The sequence below is a fragment of the Chaetodon auriga genome, chromosome 5 (assembly GCF_051107435.1).
Source record: "Chaetodon auriga isolate fChaAug3 chromosome 5, fChaAug3.hap1, whole genome shotgun sequence".
NCBI classification, from domain to species: domain Eukaryota; kingdom Metazoa; phylum Chordata; class Actinopteri; order Chaetodontiformes; family Chaetodontidae; genus Chaetodon; species Chaetodon auriga.
In genome coordinates this window covers 7160672-7180566 of record NC_135078.1, presented here as the reverse complement: position 1 = coordinate 7180566, position 19895 = coordinate 7160672, and the positions used below count along the sequence as shown (strand labels likewise).

Below are 19895 nucleotides of genomic sequence, written 5' to 3'. Positions count from 1 at the left end.
CATTTGATTATTTGCACCTGTACTTTTCTGACATGTCAGAATGTCATCTGTGAAAACGGCCTATAAACCTTTTGTAGAGAGTAAAGGCCGCTGTGCACTGCCTGGGACAGTCACACCAAAACCTGACAGTGGATTAAGGTGCGTGTGGACAAAAAATAAAAAACAAAACTTGCGTATTCACAAGTACTATAAAGTGTGGATTCCTCTGCTTTTAAGAGTCACCTGAAGAATGGACATTCACTGAATGTATGGCTGGCTAAGCGCACTCTCATTGAAATAACGCTCTACACACAAAATAGTGGAAGTAAACGCCTGGAAGCACAAGCACACCGGAGCCAGCTGTCTGTTTAACACAGAGTGTCATGTTGAAATCATCTGACAGGTGCATGAACATATGTTGTTACTAAAAAAATGGTGTGTTTGTGTATTAATGCCAGCAGTCATTATATGGTACAGTAAACTTGAGCATTCGGATAAATTGTTTTTATTGTAAAGCAGCTGTAAAATGCATCGTTCTACCAATGGAAGTGGGCAGAGATCCAGTACCTGAAACTATTTGCATTCAACACTGAAATGTCTGCTGTAATCAACACTACTGTTGTGCAGGGCCGGGGCAGATCTAATGAATTACCTGCTATCTGTCATCATCATTACCTGTAATCAAAAGTGGAAACTGTAATTTATGACAATTACTGTGATCTTCAATCAGATTACACATCTTCTGGAAAAATGCTGGTGACTCCATGAATTACTATTGTGCAAAACAGAAAATCATTTGCAGGATTTTTACACTAAATTACTGTTTTTAAATTTAAGCCAGTGGTTTGTGCATAAAGAGCGCAGTCACGCCATATAACAGATTCAAAGGAAACAACCTGACACCAACAAGAATAAATTAGATTGCATTAAAATAATCTTGTCCACAATGGTACTGATAGCAGTTCAAAGCAGGATGCCAGCCATCTGTCATAGATTAGACTTTTTGGAGCAGCCCAACTTTTTTTTGTGACATGTAGATAAAATATTTTCCTCTACAAAATTCTGAATGTTCTTTGGCAATCTTTTAAATTAGCACACATTTCCAAAAGATGCATCTTAAATTAAATCAAGAATAAGAAACACACGCATCACTGATGTCAATGAGGCAGCTAGGGCTGAAGAAAAAGTGCAGACGAGTCTTCATGTTCACAAAGCTGCTCCGATGAAGAGCAGCTGGAGGAGAGGGGTGGGAGGCGGAGGCGATGGAAGGAAAGGTGATGCAGAAAGGCACAGAGCTGGTTTCCTCCATTGTGTCCTCACACCTGCAGTTTGAACTGGAAGGAACTGGTGCTCCAGTTGCTTGTGTCACAGTTGAGCATGGTGCGTTCTGTGAAGGTCACGTTACCTTCTGCGTCTATCAGGATAATTGTATTGGTCCTGAATGGGCAGGGACGCAGGAGATACAAGCAAAGAAAGACAAGAAATATAGAATGAATAAAACTGAAAATGACTCAAAATCAAAGAACACGACAGGTAGCGAGAGCAACACTGAGGGTCAATTTCATGTTCAAGGTATTTTGCAAGCACCCACAACAAGAATGAGCAGGCAGGGGCACACGGTGCCTTGCTAAAGGACACTTTGATGGCTCTGGTCGACTCTCTGACATTTTGGGTACTGGACAGTCTTTGTACAGTGCAGATAATTCCCTTTCATTTCTTCTGTGTGGATGATTGATTTTTGTATACCAGCAGCTCTCTGTATGATCCTTCAGGCAAGCACAGCTCTGTCAGTCACCTCAGGTAGATACAAGCGGCGAGGCAGAGGTTTGGTGTGGGTAGAAGATACTGACCTTGTGCCATAATGAGGAGAGCGAACACACACCGCTGACAGAGCCTGGATCATGGGCTTGCTGTAACCATCACCCTGGCTCTCCTGAACTGGATCAGGTGTGTTCCTGTGAAACAAACCCACAACAAAAACCTGTATATATCATTGTCTGTCATATTGCCTGTGCACTACATTTAAGTCAGTAATCAACTGATGCATCATATCCATAAAATATGTAACGTACAAACAACAGCTGCACAAATGGTCCCTCAACCTGAACTGCTGCAGCTCTGTGCTTTCAGTCGCTCAAGAGAGAATATTTTTCTTAAATCTGGGTCTAAGTTTGTCAGGAATAGCAATCATTTCTGTCAGTTATGAAAAACCTTTCCCCTAACAATCTCTTGTTGACAGCAAACACAGCTTTGCTACAGAATGCACATTTCAAACAAGACATCACTTTGACCCAATTACCTAAACCATGCATTTGGAAATAAAAATGCACTTCAATAAAATGGAAAAGTTGCACAATGGCTACTGCGTTGTTTCTCCATTAATGAAATAGTTGAACATTTTGGGAACTACACTTACTCACTTTCCTGCTGAGAGTCACTAGACAGCAGCCGGTTAGCGTATCTGAGCAGTAAGATTGGAAAGAGATAGCCTGCCTCTGTCCAATGATAACAAACTCTGCCCTCCAGCACCTCTAAAGCTCACTGCTCAACATGACATATCTTGGTTGTTTAATCTGCATGAATACTGAAAAGTAAAAAAAAAAAAGCTTTGGTTTGACTGAAGGTTTGTGCCAAAATACTTCTTGGCTGGGCACACAAACTTCCTGGACTCTCTGGTTGCCTGTCAACCTCATATTGATGACAAGATAAAACCACGACTTGTTGTTTTTACACTTGTTACAGCTTCATATTTACCGTGCAGATTTGAAAGCTTTATTGATCGTCTCATCCAGCTCTTAGCAAGAAAGTGAATAATCGTATTTCCCAAAATGTCAATATGTTTGTTACACCCTTCTGGCATCACATAACACCATGCAAAAGACTGTGTTATTAAGAGGAACCAACACTGGATGCAGCGAAAATTTCAATCCCCCACAGCAGCTCATTCAGAGCCCTGACAGTATTTATGAAGTCTGGCATTTTCCAGGGAGCTCTGTGCATCCTGAATCAATCAGTGCTTGACCCCACATACGGCATCCGACCTGGTACAATTCTGCAATGTTCATTATCAATGTACCACCCTACAGCACTAGTGGGTGTAGATGGAATTAACCAATATTCATGACACCATCGGTGGCAATTCACCCAGACTTGCTTCACATCCGAAATCAAGCCTTTAAATTACTAAAAAAGTATTATCATGAGGTTATTTGGAACATAAAATCAAGATGAAATGCTGTTGTTTTGACGTGTTTAATCAGGTGTTCACCACTCACAGTTCCTCATTATTGAGGACGCCAAGCAGCTCTTGCACCAGTCCGTCGCAGGACAGGGATTGGTCACTGACGACACTGCTGAAGTGACGCTTGCCTTGCAGCAGTTTCCTCCATGGAGTGTCCAGCAGCGAGTTACTCAAGCCATAGATTCCTGCTGAGGGGCAAGTGAAAAATACAAATGCACACACAGATAAGCTTGGTTCAGGCAATCTGAGAGCCACATCAACATGGAAATGTCAGGCTAAAATGATGAGGGCAAAGGCCACGAGGAGAGTTAAAATGTGAAATGAACCGTTTCTACAGCAACCACATTAAAAACACAGACCTGGTTTTAGATGGATGGGTTCAGGGCTGCCTCTGTTTCCATAGTAACACACAGTGTCTTGTTTGGCTCTGCACGGGACACAGTAAGATGGAAAATTAGAGACTGCATTTAGTGATGATTAGACTTGTTTGTGTCTAATTATGAAGGCTGTGTCAAGAGTCATAATGCGTCTGTGCTCTTGAAATAAACGCAAATACAGCAGTGTTGAAAGGAGCACTCCTGCGGGAATCGTGTAAAATGGGTGCTCAGGGTGGAAGAGAACATCAACAGCGCACCATACAGTGTTCTTTAATGATTGATTTTCTTTGCAGTCCTGGAAAAGAGGAATTAAGAAGCCGGTTTCATTTGTACAGACAATTCAAATGGGAAAATACCTAACGCCGCGCTTAATTGCAGCATTTAAATCTATCCTAAAGGAACAACTGGGTAAAATTAAAGCTTCAAAATACAAATTAGTGCTGCAAACACCTTTGACTACCACAAAACCCTTTAGTTATGGTGTTAGATCTCTTTGCAAAGTCCTCAGTTAGAGGGAATTTATTCAGTCTGAAAAATCTGTCTGACATCAAGGGCATCTGTGACGGCTTTGGTACAGGAGAGTGAATAATAAATTATGACCAAATCCTTTGAACCAGCAGGGGAATGAATTTTTTGATGTCAATTTTATGACAGCCATACCAGTGGCATCAGTCAATCTGAAATGTGGTGCAACACTGCTTCAACATCTAACTTGGAAAGTTTCCCAGTCAATAGCTGGCAAGGCAGGAACAGAATATGCTGCTGGGCTTGTAGCTCTGCCACACGCTGTACCAGATAGTTTTAAACACCCAAATACAAATCAGCCTTTGGTCTATACCACTGATCACCTTAAGCAGAAAATGCCAGCCACAGAACTCACTAATGACTTCATACCAGATGTTCAGAGCTGAGCCGAGTTGATAGACAGCATATTGAGTGACAACTATTTTGATAGTCAATAAAATGTTTGATTCACGTCTCAAACAGGAATGCCAAACATTTGATTGTTCCAAATGTACAGCTTTTCTCTGCTTTATATTACTGCGAATCGAAAACGTTCGATTTTTTGCTTATCAGGCAACGATGAAACGCCTGTCCTTGTCTTCCTTAGCCAAATCGAAAGGAAGCAGTGAGGATCATTATCCATTAGGTCAGCCCAGCTGCAAAGGCGGAATGATGCAAGAGATGCCGTGACATGACAACACATATGCCAGCATTTAGAATTTAAAATGTAGGTGATGACTCATCGGATCTCAGCAGTCAGTTTTTTATCTTGCACATCGTAATTCAAGCCATGCTTTCCTCAGGGATGTTCCCATGCCTTTTCAACCTCAGCAAACTCAAGACTGAGGGAATGACATGATGACACAGGCTCTCTCACGCCACACACACTCTCATGTTCGTTCCCTACAAATGATTAGTGCTGATCTCGCCTTGCAGAGGTCATCCCTGACTGTTTGCACAAGGATCCCTGTGTCCTGGGTACATCTCCTGGAGCAGAGCACTTTCTAAAGGCAGGGCAGCTGCGAGGGATCCCTCAAAGCCGCAGGTTGACATTACGCTATCTCTCTGACAACAACAAAGACCTCGATATTGTTTCCAGCTTGTATCCAAACGCAGCCGAACAGTGTGAATAAACAACTGCTTTTTCTGTGTTCCTATGGTGACTATGAACACGGCAGCACTGGCCAATGTTGACTCGGGTAATAGCGCTCACCCCTCACACATGCATGTGCACGGTAGCTGCTCAATGCGAACCAGATGGCACTGTAACCTGAAGGGAAATGGAAGAATCTCTGAAGCGTTTACCTGTTGTTGGCTCTGCTGTGGGCAAACACAATGTCTGAAGTACTATTTTCCACTTGGTATTGCGACTTGAACTCGGCAATACCTTAAAGGCCCGGTGTCTATGTATGTACACACTTTGCCTGTGATGTGCATCAAATTGAGCGTGGTGGTAGCAGGTGGAGGATTTGCAGAGAAACAGCTCCATTTCTGCTATTTGAAACTGGCTCGAATATTGAAAGTCCCATCAGGTGTGCTGTGGGTTGATTTGGGCTGAGATGAGGGAACAGCAGGGGGTCAAGGCCACTGGGCAGAGAGAGAACGAGGAGGGAAGAGTCGAAAACAGGCTTTGTCAGATCTCAGTCAGAGAAGTAATCAGTATGCTGGCTGGGAGACGTTCTAATGAAGAGTGCTCTATACTGAGGCTGCAGAGCAGTTTCCCCATCGCCAGCTGTGGTGTAGTTGCCTGGAGATGGTTGGATGAGCTTTCAATATCATCAGTTGAATGTAGATAGGCACGATGGTGTTCGCTCCTGGGTAATGACAGCATGTACTTTTGTATCCAATCACACACACATCTGTGCGTGTACACCCACACATGTGGACATGAAAGGCATGAAATGTGGGAAAACACTGGATTTGTTTGGTATTTTGTTTGTTTGTAATAAGTTTTAGACATGTTAGCGTCTCAGCTCTATGGATGACAATGTTATGTTTGGATACACAGTAAAAAAATCTGACTTTGAATCATTATAGACATATCAATTTGGTACCCTATTTCAACATCGGCTACTGTATACGACCGCAAGGCGAACACTGACTTGATAAATAGAACAAAACACCATAATGTTCTTATGTAACTTAAGTAACAAAATCACACACGACCTAGAAAAGTTGGCCTATCAAAAATCAGCCTACAGTGGATCAGATGGAAAGACAAATGCAGGAAAAAGTAGCAGGATTCAGATCTCCTGATGATGTAAAATATGACCCCATGCTAACAACCGTAAAGCCAAAATCAACATTATTTTGATTTTTGTGGCAATTTTTGCACATCTGGACTCACTCACTGAACAACGCAGGCTATATTTGAGCTATTTACTGCGAGCACCGCCTGCTAATTCTATTCAGTGCAAAGAGAATGTGAATTCCCGACAGGTAATCTTACTAGTGCTTGGAAAAAACAAACACTGATAGCAGTTCCTCTTGTTGATGTTGAGAGTTCATCCACCCTTGATACTCCACCCCTGGAATGTGCATATCTGCTCCACCACTGTTTTTCTTATTCAGCTCAAACAAGTTTCTGCCAAGAATCACAACACATGGTTTGGGGCCATGAGATTGAACCACTTTCTAACATTGTTTTGATAAAGCAGTCACACTCTGTTTGACTGAAAGTGCATTAAGCGAGGCATTTCTTTGCAGGCAAACATCAGAGGAGATATTCATTAAAATGGATAATCTCTGGGCATTCACTTTAAAGCGAGTGACATAAAGTGGGATCAAAAACCAAAGCTATAGGAAAGTCAGATGAAATGTTGGATATGGAGCCTGGAGAGCATCAAGCAGAGAAGATCTAAGATCAAATTTTAAATATATATGGCAGCAGCTCCACTAAGGGAAGGCTTGGTACGACTTTCTGGGAAATGCCACTGACCAAATTACTCACATGTAGAACTCAACCCAACGTGGCTATAGATGATTAATTAGGACAGTATTAGTTTAACAAGAATCGCAATTTAACAGACAACATGTCCCTCTGGTTGTGTATTAAGTGTACACCACTGCTGTCATATGCATCTCATTGAGCGTGATCACGCAAACACACACTCTCACAAACTGAGTGAAGACAGAGAACGCTTAAAAGTGGCGGGCACATCTTTTTCCCCCACCGCCACCACATCATAAATCATGTCTCTGGTTACACATGAATGAGAAATCCTCTAATTGTAATACAGAGCTACTCTCTACCCACCAGATGTTATTGATTCGGAAAGAAATGAGACGCCTTATTTCGTCTGTGCTGCTGGACGCGCTACAGTGCAAAACAAACAGGCTGGTAATGACAGTGTTTATTGAAAAGATGTAGGCTCGCTTTCTGCCGCTGTGTGTCATCTCTATCTGCAGTGAGCGCGGCTCCCATCAGACAGGTATTTGTGGAGAAAACACGCGCAGCCCTCTCACAGCAGGAGCCCCAGATGACAGCCAAGCCAAACTGGAAGACATGAGGCATTATCACGACATAATCACACGGTGTCGTTCGCTCTGTTGATGTCTCGTGAAACGTGGGCACCTTATTCTTTCACTTAAGAGGAATGCCAGTGGGGCAGCGCAGGCACAAATACGGCTCCTGGTCTTAACAAGAACACTGCATATCTTGATGCTGTCCAGCTATCAAAGACGCAAAAGTCAAGCCATCTTGCTGCAGTTAAGTCTGACATGAAAAGAGGCTGAACTGAGGCTGCAAAGAGCTTATATTTTGTTCTGATGTTAAATACCTGGGACTAAAAATTCTCCTTTGAAACTTGTATGTTTTTTCTCTTGATTGCTTTTCACTCCACTGTCCATTCACTCCCCTTGACAGTGACTGTCCAATCATAGCGAGGCAACCATTACAAGGTCCAGCAGCAAGTTTTGGATTTCTCCACATGTTGACGCAGTGTGCATGGGGCTGTATTATGAGAGATAATTGGCATTTGAAGGGTTTGGAGAGTGGTGTCTTATGGGAATATAAGATCAAAACTGTAAGTAAGTGGCCAGCTACAGTACGATGTTGTCATTTCAGTCTGAAAACCAAACTGTCTCCAGACCAGAAGGTCTGCTCCATATCCATCCTGGAGGCAGGCAGAGATGATTAGCTGACATCATGGATTTTAAAAATGATATTATTAGCCTAATACAGCAGAAAACCAATGCACACTCTAACTTAAAAGCAATGCTAAAAATGTGGAGGAAGGGATGTGCAGGCATAAGAAAATCCCCTTTGAGACAAGATCCTGCTTGAGGCCATGTTACCAGGATACACAGATCGTGACACCAAACTCCACTGTGAAAAACCTGATTTTTTTTTATCTCCCCCAGCAGGGATACAGTTTGGTAGGGGTGTGTGTGTTCGAGCTGAACCTCCAACCTCTCGCTGGCAGAGACCCGTTTCCATGCCAATTGTCTACAGGGGCCTCCACCATGACAGCTATCTTGGTGTGCACTGATCCCACTTTGATTTTCCTCCCTTAAACAGATCACCAAATTCTGTAAAGTCAGGATGGTGAAGCGGGGGGAAGCAAAAAAAAAAAAAAAAAAAAACCCTCATTATTTTTAATGCTGTCTAGATTTTCTTTGTCTGAAACCCTGAAATATGAACAGGTGTTCCTTTAGAATTTTAATGCTGGCTCTGCCACAGAGCAGCATCTGAGATTTCTTTTCAGTTCTGCCTGCTTAGCACTCGAGAGATGAAGAAGCTGCCTTTGCGGTTTCCTTCCAAGGTAAGGCCAGAATTCAGAGGAACAGAGTTACAGCCCATTCTCAGCAAGCTTCTGAAAAATCTCACATTCAGAATCCTTTAGTGCGCAAGAATCTGCCAGTGTCACTTCATGACACCCACACAGTGCAATAAAGGAGTTGTCTTACCATCCAGCAGCCTTAGGTGGCTATATTAAGTAGTTTTCCTAACTCTCTGGAATAAATTTCAACTTTTGAAATGTATCACGTTGAGAGTACGGCTCCTGCTGGAAGACAAGTGTGTCTTTTTGCAACCAAATCGCAGTGGAAAGATTCCCATGATGCCAACACGTCTTTGACTCAGCTTTATCAGTTGATGGACCATACACTCGCATGGCTCTCACCACACCTGCCACTCACTTGAACTCCGCTGTAATGAGGTTGAAGCCGTTATACAGGTGGCCCTCTGTCGACACCTTCTTCAGGTAGGAGTAGCTGTCCTGATCTTTGTCCATAAGGTAGTTAGACACTAGAAATCCTGCAGAACAGCAAGGGTAAAAAGAAAGGGTTCTTGAAGTACACACTCAATGAACGCAGCCTCTGTGTTGATAATACTGAGCACATGTGTCAGCTATGTAGATAAGTGAAATTTGCAGAAGAAATCATGTCAGGAGACACTTCAAAATGCAGTATTGTGCTTCAAATGGTTCAGTTAAATATACAGTAGCAACTCCTTAAAGGAGCAGAATGCAGAACCTTAGGTTAAATTATGGAATAAATCTAAAGTGTAAGCAACATGCAAGAACTTTCACAGGGGACAGTGGAGACTGGAGATACGTGATGTCACTTTTTCATGGCTGGCTCACCTCTTCCTTGTGCATCAGGGTTGGGACGTCCTTCCATGTAGTTGGTGATTGCAGCCAGCTTGCCCCGCTTGCTGATCCCCAGCCATGATCCTCCTTCCTTACCATATTCCAGGTCCAGGCCTTGTTAACGCAAAAATAGCAAATGTTTTTAAAACACAGAAGCCGTTACACTGGAAATAACTATGAACTATCACAAATGAAAAAAGATCCTAACCTCAGTGTGTTTCCTCCATACTTTTGAACAATTCACACAAAATACAAAACCCTGTTAGCATCCATTCAGTAAAGTAATTTCTCATGTTTCTGCAGGTTTTTTCACAATGGGTTTAGAACCCTCAGGTCAAGCTGTCAGCCTTTCTCAAGAAGCACACTGGGTAACAAATTATTCACTGGCGTAATTTCCATGTTGTTTCTTGGAAAGAAGCGTGTAATTTGGTTCTAATTGTGGGGAAATTGAGAAATTGTTCAATTGGCAGACTTCCAGCTGATTAACTATGATTAACTGCTGGTGTTTATAGCTAAAACACAGATCAGCTGAACATGCAAAATGACTGAGGTCTGCAAGCTTTGAAGCAAAATGTCCTTCACTCTGATAAAAAATCTGATTAAGTCAGTAAGAAAACATACTGAACTTGAACTAGCCTGCATTAAGATACACCTGATGATACAGAACTGTCATATGATGGAATGTCCACTGACTGTCATTCACTTAAAAAAATAAATAAATAAATAAATAAATCACAAAGTACATAAGGACTCTATCCTTTGATACGGCTTTTGATTGGACAACCCTCATGTTCAGCCCAATCCATCAGTAGATCCAAAGTTTTCTTTCCACATTCCTCTTCTTCACGTGACATGAAAAGGTGGGGCGCTGCAAGTCTACTGTGCTCCCTGGTGATCAATAAAGACAGGTCACTTACACTGACAGTGACCAAGAGAGCCAAACGGTCTTACTCCTCGGGGGGTGGACGGAAAGCGAGCGGGATCCCACTGGGAGCTATAGCTTACTTCCCTTCTCGTCATGCTATGTCTCCTTCAGGGCCCTGCCTCCACACCCCCCAGCCCCACAGATAAGGCAGAGCCATTTATTCCTGTCACATCGCATAAAAGCAGCCATCAATTAAGGGCCCACGACTGGAGTCCTGACCCCTCTATTACAGAGGGGAGAAGGAGACGGATGAACAACGACGCTGTCTCTCCGTTTCCTCCTTCAGCAGAAAAAAAGGATGATTGATTTCCTGTGCTTGGCCATAATGTGTGTTAGACATCAGTCAATTAAATATAGTTTACTGCGGGTGGGGATGTTCTGTGACGGAGTGGAGGAGAATTGGATTCCTGGGTGAAGGAGACAGCTTTTTCCTTGATTATTGAAAGCCATTTAGCCTTGAATAAAACGAGTCCAACATGGCTAAAAAGTCAACATCTGCTGCATTTCCACACACCCAAGGAAGGTTTTTAAAGTCTAACACATATTCACTTTGTTCCGACTGAGCACTTCTTCTACATCAGCTGAACAAACTATCCACTGGCTGATTTTGTATCACTGTTTACAACTTTTTATTGGTTTGGATAAGTCTCTCTCTTGCATAAGCCTTCCAGCATTATTGGGACTTACCTGGCTAAAGCAGACAAAGGCAACTTTTAAACTCACTAAACGCTGATGGTGTCATTATTCTACAGTCAGTGCAATCAGCATTTACTTCATAATCATATGTTAAAGCACTCATTCAGTAATTTTATCCTTTTGAATGCAGGAAATTCTTCAATCATTTACTTTACTTTCTTCAAAATGTGTGTTTGTTGGGTGAGTGGTGAGCTGGACACACTCACCGCTGAGGATCTCACTGTTGGTCCCCCAGAAGTCTGCAGCTTTGGACGGCCTGTTGTAGAACTCATCTCTGTTTGCAGCCAAAATTAGCCTGAAGAGAAGCAGGGGGAGGGGTTTACTTTGTTATTTTTGTTCATTCAGCGAGTCTCGCTCATTCGCTCCTGACATGAACCAATGAGGTATTACCATCACTGGTCTCAACAGCAGATCCCTCATCAACGACTCATTCATCATCATGGACACATGAGATCCCATCCCAGAAGTTAATGAGTTGGTAGACGGACAGACAGACTTCTTGCTCCTGGACACAGTGTCACAGACTTGCTGTGAGTCTCCCCCTGACTTCATAAAGGCCTCAGATGTGTCCAGGAGACTTCAACTACAGTGATATTAGAAACTGATTGAGCAGAATGCAAAGGACACAAAAGGTCGAGGTTACAAGGAGGAGGTCCTTTGATGACGACCAAAGACGAGACGATCAAAAGGAATGTGACATCAAAAGGCCAAGCCAATATAAAAGTTACAGACAACCAGTCTTAATAGAGAAGGGAGGAAAGTGAGGAAGTAAAAATGAAACAGGACTGATGATCCCAGTTCGAAAAGTTCTGAAGAAGGAACGAAGAAGTACATTTCCAAAGACACCAAATATGTCAGGCTACATTGAAATCATGTACAAACATCTAGAATATTTCCACTGGACGTGATGGTGCAGCCATAAAAAAAAAGAATACACAGCATTTAACTCTGTCAGACAGTGTGGAATAAGATCAGCTGTCTAACCTTAAATCAACTTAAGAGCTAAACTGGATTTTAAGGGGTTATTTCAAATATGATACATTTACATTTACCTAAACATGTGACAGATCGAGATGAGCTATCTCATCTTCATCTCACTCTGCAAAGCTGTCTGTGCCGGCCTTGCATCAGTACCCTGTCCAGGTATTTTATCTAATTCCAACTCTGTTTTTATTGCCAAAGCAGGCTACAACACAAACACTTAGTGCAACAAACAAGAGTGAACAGCCTGTCAGTGAGCTGCGATGCCATTATGTTCATGGTCATTAACGACTAGAAACTGCAATGTGACCTGGAACTAATGCAACGTCAGCCATTACTTTATACATGTCTTTACAGTCAGGTCAGCTTTCTTATTAACGACTCTCCTAGCAACACACATGCACACAATATCCAGCCCATCTCACCTATTCAGCAGTTATGAAACACAGAAAACAATTATTCTTCTGCTAAAGGAAAACATGACCTCTCACTCTTGCACCGTGACTTCTAGAAACATCAATTAACATTTTATTAGAGATTCATATTGTAGATTTATGGCGTGTAAGCATGCAATGCATCAGCATATATTTATTGATATTTTGTGGACAAAATTACATTTTTCACATTTATATAATCTGAGTTGTTAAAGATTATTGAGTTATGGATTTAAACACAGCAGAGAGGCACTTAAACGCACTGTGGGCAAACTACACAGGCCAGAGTAGAAAAAAACGGCCAATGAAATGTATTGACCTCTATAATGGCTGTATGTTCCTTCTAAACTTGGCAACAGTCCTCCTATTAATCTTTCAGGATGGGAGCTTGGATCCTGTTAAGAGCAAACAAATAGACCAAACTGACCTAATAGGGGTCGACCTCTGTGCGTCAAGGGCTGACAGCAGCTTGTTCCCACGGCACCATATGAGCCACCACTGCTCCACAAAACAAAGCTAACAGTTATGATGCTGCACCAGAGAGAGCATCTGCTATATGATCCTGAGGGGAAAAATTACATTTGAGCAGCTCGGATCACAGTCAACCAGCTGCATGTAGGAGGGATGGTGAAGAGCAGGGAACTATCAAAGCTCTTCATGAATATTTGAACTTTTGTATTCAACACACACGGTGGCTTGTGGACTTGGCAGGAGCCACAGGTTTGCTGTGGAATTATGGATTCAAGGATTGTCATGATTTCCATAGGATCCTACCTTGTAAATTTTGTCAGCACTTGACCTTTCATCTCACATTCCCATCATGTTAAAGTCCCGCCTGACCAACCATGTGCTCAGAGACAAGGTATCTAGGAAAACAGGAACTGGAATTCTAATTTTCCATTTTTAGGTCTGTGTTATCTGGGTAATAATGAAAATGCAATAATTTTGGATTTTCATCTTCACACACTCAAACGGGTGTTTGATGACAATGTTAAAATGAAAAAGCTGCTTGACATTTCATTTTCAAACACTCTGAAACAGACAATATTCAAATGTTAAGTCAAATTTGAAAGTTAAAATGTAATATACACAATGTAGTCTATTTTTCCATTTGTGCAAGCATTACTGAAGTCATGTAAAAAAAGAAAAATTTGACAATGAAAACTGCATTTGACATGATTCAAATGCAATGAGGGAAACAGCACCCGAGTCTATTGCTTTTACATTTAAGTGTATATAAAACATTGCATTCAATTTTCACATTTGAAAAAAGGACTGATGCTTGATGAACCACTTCAGCAACACACAGTTAAGCTGTAGCAAGCATTTCCTCCAGCACTGATGTGCCACAGAGAGCTGTGTGTGTGCCTACCTGCTGTTGTGGACCAGTTTTGGAAGAAACCAATACTACGGGGAAAGGGGGGGTGTCACTTTCTGTGTTATGATCTCTGACATAATCAGAAGAATGATTTGAATTACAAATTATAAAAAAAATAGTAATCAAATAAAATACAAAATATTAAAAAAAAAAATCAATATCAAAAATTGGGAGGGGCATGTGACCACCCAGCTTGAATGGACACATACAATACAATTGTCAAATTGCCACAAATGACATCATACTCCTTAGGGGGGTCAACAATGCTATCCCCACCATTGTGAAAGATCGATGAAAAACTGTCAGTAAGCTCTTTCTCAGTCCATCACTTTTATCATTTTGGGGTGTCTGCTAGTGACGCTGTTGACATTTAAATGACAATGACTAGCCTAAAGGAAGCGCCACAATTACCGATCAGATTCATATTGTAAGGCTCGTTGGTTGATTGCAGAACTACTTTTATTCTAAAGAAAAGTTGAAAAAAACAAAAACAAAAACACAAATGTAGTTTCAAAATGAGTCCTTTGAGTTGAACATGAACCCATTTAACCCCCTCAGGTATACTGCAGTCACTTTGTGCTGCAGGAGTGTAATAATTGTACTTAATGAAACTTTAATCTTGCCTTCAACCCAATTTAGTCAAAGTATTGCGGCACATTTCTTTTGATTTACACATCACTGCAGCAAAAGAAAACTACTTCTGCAACCAATAGTCTATATATAGCACTGATGTAACCACATTAGGACACAGTACGTTTCACCTTTCCCCAGGTTCAGGTCTGAGTCAGTACTCACACCACATCTCTGCTGTGATCTCCTGAGGCGGGGTCAGACTCCCAGCAGGAAGGACAGAGGTGGACTATGGCCAGGTAGAGAGCTCACTCTGGAGCTCAGGGGAATTATAATAAGCTGGACTCGACATCACCCTGTAACTCACATTGACTACTCATAGCGGGCTGGTCTGTGCTGGCAACAGCCTTCGCTGCTAGGTAGGGCACATGGAGGTCACACAAAGTTTCATTCAGCACATTAAAATGGGAGATTTGAGCAAAAGATGTGATGTCCTTTCTATAATAATTATGATGTGACCAGTGCTAAGTGCATTGCATGCCCAACGTAGAGGGCAATTCATGTCATCTCATGAAAAACCTGGGCCGTGGCAAAGACTGACACCCCCAAAATCCCATGTCCCTGAGTTCCACATGTTTAGAAAAAAGATGATAAAACCCTTAACTTCTTTGTTGCTATACTGCTGTTCGCATGTGTTTGCAGCTCTGCTCAGTGACACATTAGACAGTCCCGGAGCAGGATGAAAAAGGGAACATTGCAGCACTGTCAGAGCGGGGATTTATCAACCTGAAAGGTTTTCTTTTATTTTTAAAAACATATCTATATGTTCTGTTGCTGCATGTCTCAACACATTACTGAAGCTTTATGATGCAAACTGAGCGAAATATTCAATGCCAGTCCTGTTTGCATCAAAAAGAAATATCAAGGATAATTTGTATACACATTTCGCAACTGAGGGTCTTTGAAAAAAACAGCCTGAAACAGATGGCCACACACTGGGTAAAGTAGGATTTTAAAGGTGTTTCTGATGTTTGATCCTCATCTTTGTGTTTTTCCACTTGCTGCCTGACACAGGTTAACTGTGACATTGTGTTTAAAGACATAATTCTTGCTACATCAGGAGTAGAGCAAGACACTAAGTCTCTGCCAGCTCCAACAGTTCTGAATTCCCCATCCTGTAGTGCATCACTGACCAAACAGCTTTCTTATATACTTAGATTGCACCGACCACAGTATGCTGAAAGGGCTAATTGCTCACCTGTAGGCATTTTTGGATGCAGGCCGGGGGTCAAACTTGAAGAAAATTATACACATGGATGTACTGGGGGGGATTGATGACAAGGTTTCACTCAATCCACGCCTGCCTTCAAATCTTTTTCACATCTGACAAAAAGAACAGAAAAAGAAACAGGTTAAGCAACTGTGTTAAGCGCTGGTGTATGAGAGCGTGGATGTGTGTGGGAGTGAGGAGACTGTAGAAATGAAGACATCTGCTATGAAAAAAACATCATGACCTAGCAAGACAAAGTTGGACTTGTTCAAATTGTGCAACATAATACAGACTGAGATGACATCAGATAAAGGGTTTCTTCACTGTGTTCATAGACCACACTTCTGAAAGAAACTGGGAACGTGCCATATATATTTAGGATGCACTCATCAGAATACTTATACGTCACTGAACATGGTATATTTGACTGTATGACGTACAAATGGACCACCCAGAATGTTCAAAATAGCAAGTTTAGGCATAGTATCATAAACGTGCATTATCTTTATCATCCGTTTCACTGTACAGAGTGCAAAGGTAACTAGCAATGGAGTAGCAGGAGTTCAGCACCTCATCCATGAGTCACAATGTCATTCAATGATGTGCTAAGGAGGGTGCTATAAGTACCTGATACTACCAAGCTAGCAGGTTATAATGCTAACTGCCTATTACAGTGTTAACATTAACTGGATATGTTAACGGTCTAATGACACTGCGTTTAAACAGTGAGCAGTGCTGTGGCAAGCTATAAATAGTTGCTATTTTTTTTTTTTTTTTTGTTAGATGAGCTAGCTATTTGGCTAGCCACTGCCTGTTATGTATGTGGCTGGAGGAAAAAAACAAGCCTTGCCTTTCAGACCAACGGCGGTTAAGTAACATTACAACATGTGGCTAGTTCTACCGCTTCCAGCAAACTAGTTTCAGCTTAACTTGGTCACCGAAGCAAAAACTAGCTATGGTTAGCATTATTACAGGCAATACACGTAACGATGACAGAGAGGCAAACCACGCAAACTTTAGCTACCTGCCTAAACTTGGTTACGCGCGACACATTGCACTGCAGGTGACGTTTGCTCAGCCAAATGTTAACCAGTTATCATCAACACAGTTGACGAGTGTGAAGAATCGGCTAGTTGTACTCACTGTCCCTTTACTCTCGTTGTTGACAAGTGAAAGGAAGTGTTCACATTGGATGACCTCGATTTGGGTCTCCAGACGTCTCACAAGGCGGGTGTGAAGATTTATTCTCTGCGCGTTGTCCTGAATCCCGCCCACCCTGGCACTGAAAATAACTAAAACGAGTGCACTTCCAACGAGGCTCCGGAGTTCTCTGTGATTGGTCAGTTTACAAGCAATATAAAAACGAGCAGGTTAAAAGCGAACTGTAATAATGGCTTCTCCGGTTAGCGACATTCAAAATAAAAGCATTAATATTGTAAACTTTTTGTTTTAATGTTTAAAATATCAACATAGGATTGATTTGTCGAGACCAGAACAAAACTTTGAGCACACATGTTTTTCTTTATTAAGTATACTGGGTGCAAGGGTTAACTCTTCAATACCTGTCCAAAACAGAGGTGTTTAAGATTCTCTGATAATATGACTGGAATCTACATTGACTTGCGCTTCAGTTCCAAGGCTGAAACCAGAGCTTAGTAGATTTCAGCCTATTCTGAAGGTTGTACACTATTTTAAAACGCAAAATGAAAGTGCTGATTTTTTCTGCAGTCTTACACTACTGTTTTACTCTGGCGTTAGTCACTTTAAAAACTTTTACTTTGAAAAAGTATTCACTAGTTGTTTACTTCGCATTTGTGCTGACTTTACAACGTCATGGCACGAGTAAATTATTATAACAATCGACGTGCCAAATATGGAGAAATAGAAGACGGAACATGATGAGAACATAAAATAAAATCTAAATGATACACATGAGTGAGTATATATGAGTATTCTATGTTTTGTGGAATTTAATAGGCGGTTTTATGGGATATTTTTTAAACAACCATAACTCTGAGTACTAACCAAATGAGAACAAGTTAAAGTAATAACAGGAACAAATTCCTTGATCAATAATTTCAGATAAATCATGAAAAAAATCAATCACAAATTTCCTCCAATGCTGTGCGAGTAGTGATGGGGCGGAGACACTTGCTGTGACCGACAGCATCCAGCACTATTGTGGATGAGAGGGATAGGGGCTGCTCTGCCTTTCATACTACACAACGTCGCAGTTGCTAATTAGTAGTAATTAACGATAGTCGCTTTGAGCACAAGACATAACTTTTAAACCAGTTAGGATACTTCGTTTTCTTTCTTTCTTTTTTTATGCATGTTCCGCGTGACTGAAGGGACGTGCGAGCAGCAGCCTGACAACAACTACAATTTGAGATTGTGAAGGTTGTAACAGTGGTGCCTATCCCTGCAGCAGCCAAGTTGCGTTCAAAACAACGTTATTCAGCTGTGGCTCGGACTACCGCACGTCGCACCGGAGGGTCCCCTCGCTTTCCAGAACAAGGAGGAACAGGAGAAACTGAGGTAACGTCAGCACAGCTCCCTGCTTTCTCGCGTAAATCCATGTGGCGATTATCTTGCAACGCCAAGTTTTAGCCTGTGCCATTGCAAGTCAAAGAGGAGGGTGGGACAACAATGCAATAACAATACAACATTTTAAACTGACAGAGGAATAGATGAAGATAAACCGTCGGCTTCTTTGCGGATGGGTGAGCGGGTGGCTCAGATGAGGCATATTGATGAGGATACGCGGACCCGGTGTGTGGAAAATATTTCACGCTTTTGTGGAATAGTCGGTGTTTTTAATGTGGTATTACAGAGGCAACTAGATTTCATGTTGCCGGGTATCTTATTGTATCAAATAGATTCATAAAATGTAATATTTTTTGGATATTTGTGTGTTGTTGGAAGCTCTTATCGCTAATGGATGCAGTCAAAGGCAGCGAGCGCGAGCCTCAACGAGCTGTCAATCATCACATCCTTACTAGTCCATTGTTTTCAGCCCTCCTGTTTGTGAGTGAGTTACCATGGAGAGTCTTCCGGTTTTCTCCACTAATTACCTTATTTGGAGAGGGGCGGCTGTCAGTGGCTGGACTGATGGTGTTGTTGGGTCAGCGCTGTGTTCATGTCCCATGTGAGAGGCCGCTAGAATGACTGAACGCTTCATAACACCGACCTGAGACCAGGCCATTACTGAGCTTCAAATGAAGTTCTCAGTGGACTCTGATTGGTCCTGGTCAGCGTTCTCACTTCCACCTTGCACTAATGGCTCGAGGATGTGGTTGGATGCAATTACAGCAATTAAGTGTGAGCATGTGCAATTCATTTGCACTGGCTTATTGATGAGTTTGAATATTCCCCATCCAAAACCTCAGAAATACTGAATTCACACACTGTCATAAGATGCCTCTAGTGAGTTTAATTTAGCACTGTTTGTGTGGTAAATGTGGGAAAGCAGTAGCCCAGCGATAACACACAGCGTTCATATCATTTCTGAAATAATTTAATATATCAAGATACATTTTTAAAAGAGAGATTTGCAGATTTAAGAAACCCAATAAGGAGCACGTTGGTTCATATATTAGTGTGTATTTGGGTCAGTTTATATAGCAGGTTTCTACCCAGTTGCCATGGGGTGCTGTTTGGGATTTTAATGACAGTTATATAGTAGAAAGTTACTTCATATTGTCTCTTATTCACATATTGCCTTAACCCTGCCAGGAGGACCATGCCGAAGCAGAAAATGGACACGCATTGCCAAATTTTGAAATCTTTTTACATGAAATTAAGTGTTTTACTCCATTGTATAGCATAGCTCTGCGTGTATGTGCACAATGTTGTGTGGGTGTTGTGAAGTGTGAAACAAACAGCTAAGCGAAAAGAGAAAAAAGGTTGCAGGTGCAAGACTATCCACACTGATCACTGGTGGCCACAT

At 41.8% G+C, this 19895-nt stretch overlaps 2 protein-coding genes across 17 annotated transcripts in view; one reads left to right on the top strand and one right to left on the bottom strand.

Moving 5' to 3' along the window:
- Nucleotides 1-468: 468 nt before the first annotated feature.
- Nucleotides 469-19117, bottom strand: tango2 (transport and golgi organization 2 homolog (Drosophila)). Of its 5 annotated transcripts, none has more exons than XM_076731525.1 (9): nucleotides 19021-19117; nucleotides 15935-16059; nucleotides 11520-11608; nucleotides 9687-9806; nucleotides 9241-9358; nucleotides 3580-3647; nucleotides 3255-3408; nucleotides 1830-1934; nucleotides 469-1416 (listed from the first exon to the last, which is right to left on the bottom strand). In XM_076731525.1, the coding sequence occupies exons 2-9, from the start codon at nucleotides 15988-15990 to the stop codon at nucleotides 1296-1298; spliced, it is 831 nt and encodes a 276-aa protein (XP_076587640.1). In that variant the 5' UTR covers nucleotides 15991-16059; nucleotides 19021-19117; the 3' UTR covers nucleotides 469-1295. The 5 variants fall into 5 exon arrangements, with proteins under 5 accessions (XP_076587640.1, XP_076587639.1, XP_076587642.1 ...); XM_076731524.1 differs by lacking the exon at nucleotides 19021-19117 and adding an exon at nucleotides 17090-17181; XM_076731527.1 differs by lacking the exon at nucleotides 19021-19117 and adding an exon at nucleotides 17090-17181 and having other exon boundaries at nucleotides 3255-3405.
- The window catches only part of arvcfb (ARVCF delta catenin family member b), a 208692-nt gene continuing 206901 nt past the window's right edge, over nucleotides 18105-19895 (top strand). For 11 of the 12 annotated variants that reach the window (XM_076731520.1, XM_076731517.1, XM_076731515.1 and 8 more), the window contains exon 1: nucleotides 18112-18484. The gene's annotated coding sequence lies outside the window, so the exon portion shown is untranslated. Of the gene's footprint in view, nucleotides 18485-19895 lie in introns of all 12 variants that reach the window. The other variant, XM_076731519.1, reaches the window with a different exon arrangement.

Coding starts and splice junctions, on each gene's coding strand:
- tango2 (XM_076731525.1), bottom strand. CDS start 15,990: ATGTGTATAATTTTCTTCAAGTTTGACCCCCGGCCTGCATCCAAAAAT. Junction 3,409..3,579: donor ACCCATCCATCTAAAACCAG/GTCTGTGTTTTT, acceptor CTTGCCCCTCAG/CAGGAATCTATGGCTTGAGT. Junction 1,417..1,829: donor TCTCCTCATTATGGCACAAG/GTCAGTATCTTC, acceptor CTGCCCATTCAG/GACCAATACAATTATCCTGA.